Here is a 12,428-nt window from a genome sequence, read left to right as displayed (position 1 = left end):
ATGAAATTGGCATTTTGATGACAAACATTTGTAGTTCCTGTAGTAGTGCCATAGTTCCTTTTAGTAGGGTCTGTACTCTTTATCACAAAAGTCTGAACTATTGTCACCTATTTGACAGTATTCCAAAACAATAGTTATGAAGGAAAGAAAGTCCCTTTTTAGTATTGAAATACAGCCAAAGTGTGTTCACAAAATCCAGAGTAGCTACTGTATATGCAGGATTAGGGTGATTAGCCAGGAAAAGCGGCTACATTCACAATAGGTCAAATCCTAATTGAAAACAATGGGCAATGTATTCAATGTAGAAGAGAGACCTACTGCAGATTGTTAGTCTGGCAGGCTGTGGCGTCTGTGTAGATCTTCAGAGCCTGCTGGAACTCCTCTGCATCTTTGTCCTTCACAGACATCTGTCTCTGCACCAGCAGGATGTTCTGTTGAGAAGGAAAGAGGGGGAAATGGTTCAGGCCAGTGGCATCTGGGTTATGTTCATTGTTCACCAGACAGAAGAAAACCTTGTCTGGTCCAATAAGACACTCGTTCTCTGTTGCATGCTCTAATAAACACGACCCTCTATTACTGTAAGTATTAGAGGGACACGGATAAGAGAAAAGCAGCCAACACTGGGGATCTGGAGGGCCACAGTAGTTCATTGGTTTTGTCATTCTAGTATTTTTTTAAGACAAATTAACAATGCTGTAGCAGAGAATTATAGAGTTTGACAGATACAGTATATGTATCACACTATGTTAAGTCATTGAAATCTAGGGTATACCTTTTGATAGACATTGAAACCTTACTCTTCCAAATCTAAAAGGAAGTAGCCATAGTGGCCATCCGAATTGTACTCACTGAGTTATATGTTCCGGCTAAAGTGTCCTCTTTGAGTGGTTCCAGATGTGGACTCTGCAAATGGAGGCATAAATATTTCAGTCAGTCATGAAAAGAAATGCTGCAACAACAGAACGAGCCTGACCAAATCTAGCTCAAGTATGAACTTCTAGTAACAGTACGTCACAGAGCATTGCCTTTGATATGAAATGGATTGATATATGTAACAGACCCTAAGCAAACTGACAATTTGGAGCATAGCACAGTGTTGCAATGTCGTTTTTCGTCACAAAATGGGCGGCTCCTTTTAGTACAATGGGCGGCTCCTACGTCGCTTGCTACGCAGATTTTCTCTGCTCAAATATTGAAACGTAACATATCATTCCTTACGCTACCATGGGTGCAGTGTTGTGTAGGCAATGAAGCTGAGCCAAACCTGCCTGCTTCCTTGATCTGATCTATAGGCTATGTGTCAAATAAGCAGTCTCTTTTGCCTTGATAACCAAATATAATCTCAGACTGTTTAAACAATAAACCAATCAACATTGTAGCCTTATTATAATCATCCCAAAATGTATTTTGTTTCAAAGTAATAACTATGTGATTCTAGGCTATTTTGAAACGGTAAAAACAGCTGCTAGCCATGAGCAAAAATTATGACATTCTATTTTTAACTGATATGGGAGCGAATACATTGAAGCAGCATGTCAAACTGGGATAATTATGGTATGTTACACCGGTAAGTATAAGAATATTTGCCAGGGCATATTATTTAATTATAAATCTGGTTATTTCACATGGGGAAGATGTGGGAAGCTAAAAGGCTAGCTTGCTTGATGTTTTTAGCCAGCTAGCTAGAGCCTCTACAGGATTGGTGGGTCCCCCGCGGGATGGTTGCGCTAACGTAGGCTAATGTGATTAGCATGAGGTTGTAAGTAACAAGAACATTTCCCAGGACATAGACATATCTGATATGGGCAGAAAGCTTAAATTCTTGTTAAACTGCACTGTCCAATTTCCAGTAGCTATTACAGTGAAATAATACCATGCTATTGTTTGAGGAGAGTGCACAGTTATGAACTTGAAAATGTATTAATAAACCAATTAGGCACATTTGGGCAGTCTTGAAACAAAATTCTGAACAGAAATACAATGGTTCCTTGAATCAGTCTAAAACTTTACACATACACTGCTGCCATCTAGTGGCCAAAATCTAAATCGTGCCTGGGCTGGAATAATACATTATGTGTAACGATAGTCTTCGTCCTCCTCATTTGAGGAGTAGGAAATGTCGGACCAATACGCAGCGTGGTGAGTATTCATATTTATTCAAATACTTTTCAACAAGAACGAAAACAATAAACTGACAAAAATAACTGAAGACGCTACAGTCCCGAAATAGTGAACACAGAACATAGGAACACACGAACAGGAACAATCACCCACAAACCACAATACAAAAACAGGCTACCTAAATATGGTTCCCAATAAGAGACAATGACTAACACCTGCCTCTGATTGAGAACCATATCAGGCCAAACGACAAACCCAACATAGAAACACAAAACATAGATAACCCACCCAACTCATGCCCTGACCATACTAAAACAAAGAAAATACAAAAGAACTATGGTCAGAACGTGACATTATGGCATTTCTCTTGCATTTCAAAGATGATGTTACAAAAAAAAGATAAAAAACGCATGTTTTTTTTATTTGTATTATTTTTGACCAGATTTAATGTGTTATATTCTACATTAATTTAACATTTCCACAAATATCAAAGTGTTCTCTTTCAAAAGGTATCACGACTATGCATATCCTTGCTTCAGGTCCTGAGCTACAGGCAGTTAGATTTGGGTATGTCATTTTAAGCGACAATTGAAAAAAAGGGGCGGATCCTTAAGAGGCTTTAGCCCCTTATATTTGATGGCACAAAACTACCTCCATACTTCCATTCATTTGTATGGGTTACCTTCAGACGAGTCCCGTGACACTTGTGCAAAAAGGAGAACACCTTCTTGTTCGTGAGAGTCTCACTGCATCGCAGTGCTAGAGGCATCACTACAGACCCGGGTTGTATATACAGTGGGGAGAACAAGTATTTGATACACTGCCGATTTTGCAGGTTTTCCTACTTACAAAGCATGTAGAGGTCTGTCATTTTTATCATAGGTACACTTCAACTGTGAGAGACGGAATCTAAAACAAAAATCCAGAAAATCACATTGTATGATTTTTAAGTAATTAATTTGCATTTTATTGCATGACATAAGTATTTGATCACCTACCAACCAGTAAGAATTCCGGCTCTCACAGACCTGTTAGTTTTTCTTTAAGAAGCCCTCCTGTTCTCCACTCATTACCTGTATTAACTGCACCTGTTTGAACTCGTTACCTGTATAAAAGACACCTGTCCACACACTCAATCAAACAGACTCCAACCTCTCCACAATGGCCAAGACCAGAGAGCTGTGTAAGGACATCAGGGATAAATTGTAGACCTGTACAAGGCTGGGATGGGCTACAGGACAATAGCCAAGCAGCTTGGTGAGAAGGCAACAACTGTTGGCACAATTATTAGAAAATGGAAGAAGTTCAAGATGACGGTCAATCACCCTCGGTCTGGGGCTCCATGCAAGATTTCACCTCGTGGGGCATCAATGATCATGAGGAAGGTGAGGGATCAGCCCAGAACTACACGGCAGGACCTGGTCAATGACCTGAAGAGAGCTGGGACCACAGTCTCAAAGAAAACCATTAGTAACACACTACGCCGTCATGGATTAAAATCCTGCAGCGCACGCAAGGTCCCCCTGCTTAAGCCAGTGCATGTCCAGGCCCGTCTGAAGTTTGCCAATGACCATCTGGATGATCCAGAGGAGGAATGGGAGAAGGTCATGTGGTCTGATGAGACAAAAATAGAGCTTTTTGGTCTAACTCCACTCGCCGTGTTTGGAGGAAGAAGAAGTATGAGTACAACCCCAAGAACACCATCCCAACCGTGAAGCATGGAGGTGGAAACATCATTCTTTGGGGATGCTTTTCTGCAAAGGGGACAGGACGACTGCACCGTATTGAGGGGAGGATGGATGGGGCCATGTATCGCGAGATCTTGGCCAACAACCTCCTTCCCTCAGTAAGAGCATTGAAGATGGGTCGTGGCTGGGTCTTCCAGCATGACAACGACACGAAGCACACAGCCATGGCAACTAAGGAGTGGCTCCGTAAGAAGCATCTCAAGGTCCTGGAGTGGCCTAGCCAGTCTCCAGACCTGAACCCAATAGAAAATCTTTGGAGGGAGCTGAAAGTCCGTATTGCCCAGCGACAGCCCCGAAACCTGAAGGATCTGGAGAAGATCTGTAGGGAGGAGTGGGCCAAAATCCCTGCTGCAGTGTGTGCAAACCTAGTCAAGAACTACAGGAAACGTATGATCTCTGTAATTGCAAACAAAGGTTTCTGTACCAAATATTAAGTTCTGCTTTTCTGATGTATCAAATACTTATGTCATGCAATAAAATGCAAATTAATTACTTAAAAATCATACAATGTGATTTTCTGGATTTTTGTTTTAGATTCCGTCTCTCATAGTTGAAGTGTACCTATGATAAAAATTACAGACCTCTACATGCTTTGTAAGTAGGAAAACCTGCAAAATCGGCAGTGTATCAAATACTTGTTCTCCCCACTGTATATACAGTGGGGAGAACAAGTATTTGATACACTGCCGATTTTGCAGGTTTTCCTACTTACAAAGCATGTAGAGGTCTGTAATTTTTATCACAGGTACACTTCAACTGTGAGAGACGGAATCTAAAACAAAAATCCAGAAAATCACATTGTATGATTTTTAAGTAATTAATTTGCATTTTATTGCATGACATAAGTATTTGATACATCAGAAAAGCAGAACTTAATATTTGGTACAGAAACCTTTGTTTGCAATTACAGAGATCATACGTTTCCTGTAGTTCTTGACCAGGTTTGCACACACTGCAGCAGGGATTTTGGCCCACTCCTCCATACAGACCTTCTCCAGATCCTTCAGGTTTCGGGGCTGTCGCTGGGCAATACGGACTTTCAGCTCCCTCCAAAGATTTTCTATTGGGTTCAGGTCTGGAGACTGGCAAGGCCACTCCAGGACCTTGAGATGCTTCTTACGGAGCCACTCCTTAGTTGCCCTGGCTGTGTGTTTCGGGTCGTTGTCATGCTGGAAGACCCAGCCACGACCTATCTTCAATGCTCTTACTGAGGGAAGGAGGTTGTTGGCCAAGATCTCGCGATGCATGGCCCCATCCATCCTCCCCTCAATACGGTGCAGTCGTCCTGTCCCCTTTGCAGAAAAACATCCCCAAAGAATGATGTTTCCACCTCCAAGCTTCACGGTTAGGATGGTGTTCTTGGGGTTGTACTAATCCTTCTTCTTCCTCCAAACACGGCGAGTGGAGTTTAGACCAAAAAGCTCTATTTTTGTCTCATCAGACCACATGACCTTCTCCAATTCCTCCTCTGGATCATCCAGATGGTCATTGGCAAACTTCAGACGGGCCTGGACATGCGCTGGCTTGAGCAGGGGGACCTTGCGTGCGCTGCAGGATTTTAATCTATGACGGCGTAGTGTGTTACTAATGGTTTTCTTTGAGACTGTGGTCCCAGCTCTCTTCAGGTCATTGACCAGGTCCTGCCGTGTAGTTCTGGGCTGATCCCTCACCTTCCTCATGATCATTGATGCCCCACGAGGTGAGATCTTGCATGGAGCCCCAGACCGAGGGTGATTGACCGTCATCTTGAACTTCTTCCATTTTCTAATAATTGCGCCAACAGTTGTTGCCTTCTCACCAAGCTGCTTACCTATTGTCCTGTAGCCCATCCCAGCCTTGTGCAGGTCTACAATTTTATCCCTGATGTCCTTACACAGCTCTCTGGTCTTGGCCATTGTGGAGAGGTTGGAGTCTGTTTGATTGAGTGGGTGGACAGGTGTCTTTTATACAGGTAACGAGTTCAAACAGGTGCAGTTAATACAGGTAATGAGTGGAGAACAGGAGGGCTTCTTAAAGAAAAACTAACAGGTCTGTGAGAGCCGGAATTCTTACTGGTTGGTAGGTGATCAAATACTTATGTCATGCAATAAAATGCGAATTAATTACTTAAAAATCATACAATGTGATTTTCTGGATTTTTGTTTTAAATTCCGTCTCTCACAGTTGAAGTGTACCTATGATAAAAATTACAGACCTCTACATGCTTTGTAAGTAGGAAAACCTGCAAAATAGGCAGTGTATCAAATACTTGTTCTCCCCACTGTATATATATTTTTTTTTTTACAGTTATTTGATTAAATATTGAATTTGGCCTTTACTAATATAGTGAAATAGAAACGCACTGAATAACACATTCATTCATAAATGGCAAAAAAAGACAATAAAAAAATAAACCACAAGGAATGAGGTTGTGACGTGTCTGTCCTATGTCTGAGAGATATAGCTCATGAAATATTTTTGTTTTTTGGACACATTTTAGCAAGCTGCTAGTCGAGTAGTCTACAGCCAACTGGCAGGCATAAAACAAGGTAATGTCAAACAAACCTAAAATGTCATACATGCAGCATTTACTCAAATATGCAATTGGTTATTTGAAATTAGGTAACAGTGGTGATGATGTTTTCAACATGATTCTTCGCTTTTACCACAAATAGGAAGACAACAAGAAAATCGCTGCTATATAGCCTTGTGATTGTTGCTATTTGGGGGTCTAGAAATGCATGGACCGCCCAAGCGCACAGGCGCTTACTTGTACGGAGTGAAGCTTGTATCGGCCTTTAGCAGGTTGAATTGAGCTTTGAGAGCTTGGGTAATAAGATGAGAATTTGGCAGTGAGCACTTTAGCTGGTTGTCATTGTCTGTCAAATATTAGTACTTCCCAGCAGGAGGGATAATGTTGTGACTTAAGCTAATTGTCGACTTAGCATAAATGAGTCAGTGGGCACTGATCAGAGACAGTAGTGTTTGAATAGAGACTCACAACACATCAATAAGACTAAATGGAATAATCTATGTATAACAACTTAACCTTGTACTCATACTCCAGCTAACGACCACTGAACCTTGCTAAAAATGTTTTCAGAATACTCAGAAATCTCAGGATATACAATTAACATACAATAATGGCAAGAGGAAAAATTAAAATAATAACTCATGATCTTCAGCAATCCTTTAAAGTGGACCACAAAAATATAAAATATTTAAGATAGTTAATAAGTTACAAACATAAAGATAACTGTATCCCATTACTGAACAATATGAAGATCTAATTAAATGGAACAATCTGCCCATAAATCGTACAGGTAGAATAAACCTCTTCAGAATGGCATGGCTTTCAAAGTTGTTATATTTATTCTCGATATTACCAACTACCTCACCGAAGACATTCTTTAAAAAAGTATACTTAGTCATAACAGACTTTATATGGGCAAATAAAAGTCATAGAATAAAAAGGAAGGTTTTACATTTTCCTAAGTCTGAGGGTGGTTTAACCTTCCAGACATGGAATTGTATCAACTCGCCACCCAGAGATTTTACTTGCGACAAACAGTTAAAAAATCATTAAGTCTATTGTGTGTCAGTCTAAGTAACATAATAAAAAAATCCACATCAAAATCCATCAGTTTAAGCTAGAGATATATTTTTTGCATGGGCTGCATCTCAATCCACCCCTCCGCCTATGTCGGTCTTCCGCATCTGCGATGGAAGGTAGCCGAGCTACAGTGGTGTTTGTCAGACCATGACAAAAAATGATAACCACTCTATGGAAACATGTATTTTTAATGTTTATTTATTTATCTAGGCAAGTCAGTTAAGAACAAATTCTTATTTACAATGATGGCCTATCCCAGCCAAACACTCCCCTAACCCGGATGACGCTGGGTCAATTGTGCACCGCCCTATGGGACTCCCGATCACGGCCGGTTGTGATACAGCCCTGGATCAAACCCGGGTCTGTAGTGATGCCTCTAGCACTGCAATGCAGTGAGACTCTCACGAACAAGAAGGTGTTCTCCTTTTTGCACAAGTGTCACGGGACTCGTCTGAAGGTAACCCATACAAATGAATGGAAGTATGGAGGTAGTTTGGTGCCATCAAATATAAGGGGTTAAAATGTGTCCAAAAAACAAAAATATTTCATGAGCTATATCTCTCAGACAGAGGACAGACACGTCAAAACCTCATTCCTTGTGGTTTATTTTTTTATTGTCTTTTTTTGCCATTTATGAATGAATGTGTTATTCAGTGTGTTTCTATTTCACTATATTAGTAAAGGCCAAATTCAATATTTAATCAAATAATTATAAAAAAAAATATATATATATATATATATATATACAGTACCAGTCAAAAGTTTGGACACACCTACTCATTCAAGGTTTTTCTTTAATTTAACTATTTTTTACATTGTAGAATAATAGTGAAGACTTCAAAACTATGAAATAACACATATCGAATCATGTAGTAACCAAAAAGTGTTAAATATATTTTATATTTGAGATTCTTCAAAGTAGCCACCCTTTGCCTTGATGACAGCTTGGCTGTTAATTTGTGACTCACACCATGGATTCGGTCTGACGTAGCGAAATTAGAATTTCTGTTTTTTACATTGGATAAAAGTAAAGGCTACAAAATGGTATGTTATACACTGCATTTTAGGAACAATGGGAATGTAATTCTGCTTTGAAAGTTGATAAACTTGTAAACTCACTTTTGAGAACATGGCATTTTAGTGTTTCGGTGAGAGAGCTCTTCTTTGTCTACACCCATTCAGCATCGTTCACACCCTATTGAGCTTTAGCCTCACCCATCTCCTTGCGTTCAGAGCGCACACTTGACGCTCTGGCCGATGATTTGTTTGCCTCTGGATAACAGCCTTATTAAACAGCCTTATTCTACAATGGAGAAAATAGTAAAAATAAAGAAAAACCCTTGAATGATTCAAGGGTTTTTCTTTATTTGTACTATTTTCTACATTCTACAGTCTTGAAGGAGTTCCCACATATGCTGAGCACTTGTTGGCTGCTTTTCCTTCACTCTGCGGTCCAACTCATCCCAAACCATCTCAATTGGGTTGAGGTCGGGTGATTGTGGAGGCCAGGTCAACTGATGCAGCACTCCATCACTCTCCTTCTATGTCAAATAGCCCTTACACGGCCTCCTGAATATTGTTCCTCATACTCCAGCTAACAAATAGTGAACTTCGTACCCCATACTCCAGCTAACAAATAGTGAACTTCGTACCCCATACTCCAGCTAACAAATAGTGAACTTCGTACCCCATACCCCAGCTAACAAATAGTGAACTTTATCCCCATACTCCAGCTAACGAATAGTGAACTTCCTTCCCCATACTCCAGCTAACAAATAGTGAACTTTGTATCACATACTCCAGCTAACCACTCAACCTCATACCTCATACTCCAGCTTGTCTATAAGCTGCTGCAGGCGGTTGACCTGGGAGCTCCAGTGGTGGTTGTCTGGCTCCACACTGACACCTTAACCAAGGAAACAGAATGTCCGATCACCACTACACACATGGCTTGTGCCGTGAAGTGAAAAATAACTGATCCGAGGTGAATTTCCCCCAAAAATGAAGATAATCTTAACCAATAAGTTCATTGTTTGTCCAATGCCTACCAATGCACTTAAGATGCTCTAAGAGCTGAAGGTGATCTTTATGTTTGCGGGGAACTCACCTTTGGTCAATGTGGCAAACAATTCAATCGTACAATTTCATATTTCAAAACGGCACTAAATATATTTTCCTAAATTGCCATAGGCCTAAAGGCCATATGCGTAATTGCAATCAAAGACATGTTGCTACCTTTTAATTGAAACAGACCCTTAGAATGAGGCAAAACACAGGTGTCAGTGTGTACCTGTAGTGAGCATGCCAGAGTAAGGGTCTGTGGGGGAGAGACACAGGTTCTTTTGGATGCGACGGCCTGGGCGTTTGGCGATTTTCTGGAGGGAAAGATCCTCTGGCTTCTTTATCATCTTCCTGCAGTGGACACAATCATCATCAACGTCACCCGAAACAACAACAACATTGTTATCATCATCAACAGCAGTATCATCCTTATCATTGTTACTAGCTAGGTTACTATCCAATTGGCGACAGATTTTCATGCGAATATTAACAAATCTGCATAAAAACAATATGCACATTTTCCTACCAGATATGTATTTCCATCAAATTGACTTGGGTCGGATAAAAGGCTGTGTGTGATGACGTAGTGCACATAATAAGTTTTGCGGTTAAATTCCCATGTACCAAATAAAAAATACAAGTTAAATGGGTTTCCAATGCATTTTCAACTCTAATGATGGTTTTGTCACAACAAAAGTTGCATTATATAGCGAATGTGCCCACTCTGGTCTTGGCACGTGCCAACAGCTCGCCGATACAGTGCGGGTAGAGCATACATGATGAGAATATTATGGACAAAAGAGCAAGATTATTTTTATTTATCAAACGGCAGCCAAACGTTGATCATCACGTCACCAGAATAAGACCCTCAATATCTTATTGGAAAGGAGCATCAAGCTCATCACTGTGCAGTTTCAGCACCCTTTGAAGTTCATAATTTATTTAATCTGTAGCCTAAACTGCATACTTTGTGTGGGAGGAAATTAAAATTATGGTTATTATATCAATATTTGCACATAAAAGCATTTCCATTTCCATTTCTCGCATAATTAGCTTTACAGACAAAAAAATTCTGGAGTTGCTAACTCCAAAGCTTGCGCCGTGCTTCTACACCTGCATTGCTTGCTGTTTGGGGTTTTAGGCTGGGTTTCTGTACAGCACTTTGTGACATCAGCTGATGTAAGCTGATAAATAAATTTGATTTGATTTGACTTTACTAACTGAAATACAGTAGCAGTAGATAGTAGATAGATACAGTAGATAGTGATTAAGGGAGAACGGCCAGTATCATAGATAGTCATTGCGGTGCTACTCTACCTGCCAGTGCAGCTCTGCTCATCCACGGCCTCCATAGCGCAGTCTAATGATGACTGCAGGGACTGCAGCTGGGTGTTGGTCTCTCGCAGAAGGAAACGTGTCACAAACTGTCCCAACACCGACGAGCCCTGGTACTCCTGTACAGGGAGGGGGTGAGGGGAGGAGGTAGAGTGGGAAGAAAGCTTCAATGAAACAAATCCTATTCAATGGTAATTTCAATTATTATTAATAATAATAATAAATATATACACATTCTTCCTTGCAGATTTTCTCAAGCTCTGTTGGATGGGTAGCGTCACTGCACAGCTTTTTTCAGGTCTCTCAAGAAATGTTAGTTCGGGTTCAAGAACGGGCTCTGGCTGGACCACTCAAGGACATTCAGAGACTTGTCCCGAAGCCACTTCTGCGGTGCTTAGGGTCGTTGTCCTGTTGGAAGGTGAACCTTCGACCCCAGTCTTAGGTCCTGAGTGCTCTGGAGTAGGTTTTCATCAAGGATCTCTTTGTACTTTGCTCCATTCATCTTTCCCTCGATCCTGACTTGTCTCCCAGTCCCTGCCGCTGAAAAACATCCCCACAGTATGATGCTGCCACCACCATGCTTCACCTTAGGGATGGTGCCAGGTTTCCCCCAGACGTGACACTTGCCATTCAGGCCAGAGTTCAATCCTGGTTTCATCAGACCAGAGAATCTTGTTTCTCATGGTCTGAGAGCCGTTTAGGTGGCTTTTGGCAAACTCCAAGTGAGTTGTCATGTGCCTTTTACTGAGGAGTGGCATCCGTCTGGACACTCTACCATAAAGGCCTGATTGGTGGAGTGCTGCAGATATGGGTGTCCTTCTGGAAGGTTCTCCCATCAGTACAGAGGAACTCTTTCAGAGTGACCATTGGTTCTTGGTCACCTCCCTGATGAAGGCCCTTCTCCCCAATTGCTCAGTTTGGCCGGGCGGCCAGCTCTAGGAAGAGTCTTGGTGGTTCCAAACTTCTTCCATTTAAGAATGATGGAAGCCACTGATGGAAGCCACTTCTTGGGGACCTTCAATGCTGCAGAAATTTGTTGCAACCCTTCCCCAAATCTGTGCATCAAAACAATTCTGTCTCCGACCTCTACGGACATTCCATCGACTTCATGGCTTGGTTTTTGCTCTGACATGCACTGTCAACTGTGGGACCTTATATAGACAGGTGTGTGCCTTTCCAAATCATGTCCAATCAATTGAATTTACCACAAGTGGACTACAATCAAGACGTAGAAACATCTCAAGGATGGTCAATGGAAATAGCATGCGCCTGAGCTCAATTTCGAGTCTCATAGCAAAGAGTCTGAATACTTATGTAAATACCTTTTTTTGCATACATTTCTAAAAACCTGTTTTTGCTTTGTCCTTATGGTGTAGATTGATGAGGAAAATCATTTATTTAATACATTTTAGAATAAGGCTGTAACGTAACAAAATGTGGAAAAATTTAAGGGATCTGAATACTTTCCAAATGCACTGTATGTAAGGTCCCACAGTTGACAGTGCATGTCAGAGCAGAAACTATACCATACCAAGTCCAAGGAAATGTCTGTAGATCTCCGAGATAGAATT

At 41.0% G+C, this 12,428-nt stretch overlaps 1 protein-coding gene across 1 annotated transcript in view; it reads right to left on the bottom strand.

Moving 5' to 3' along the window:
* LOC139557212 (N-terminal EF-hand calcium-binding protein 1-like) overlaps positions 1-12,428 on the bottom strand; it is a 42,277-nt gene that overhangs the window by 2,757 nt on the left and 27,092 nt on the right. The window contains exons 6-10 of the mRNA XM_071371717.1: positions 10,840-10,976; positions 9,752-9,873; positions 9,285-9,367; positions 850-903; positions 319-431 (exon numbers count right to left, since the gene is read on the bottom strand). Coding sequence (XP_071227818.1) covers positions 319-431; positions 850-903; positions 9,285-9,367; positions 9,752-9,873; positions 10,840-10,976 — 509 coding nt within the window. The remainder of the gene's footprint in view (positions 1-318; positions 432-849; positions 904-9,284; positions 9,368-9,751; positions 9,874-10,839; positions 10,977-12,428) is intronic.

Source organism: Salvelinus alpinus, chromosome 28 (genome assembly GCF_045679555.1).
Source record: "Salvelinus alpinus chromosome 28, SLU_Salpinus.1, whole genome shotgun sequence".
Classification (NCBI taxonomy): Eukaryota; Metazoa; Chordata; class Actinopteri; order Salmoniformes; family Salmonidae; genus Salvelinus; species Salvelinus alpinus.
This window is presented reverse-complemented; position numbering and strand designations above follow the sequence as displayed.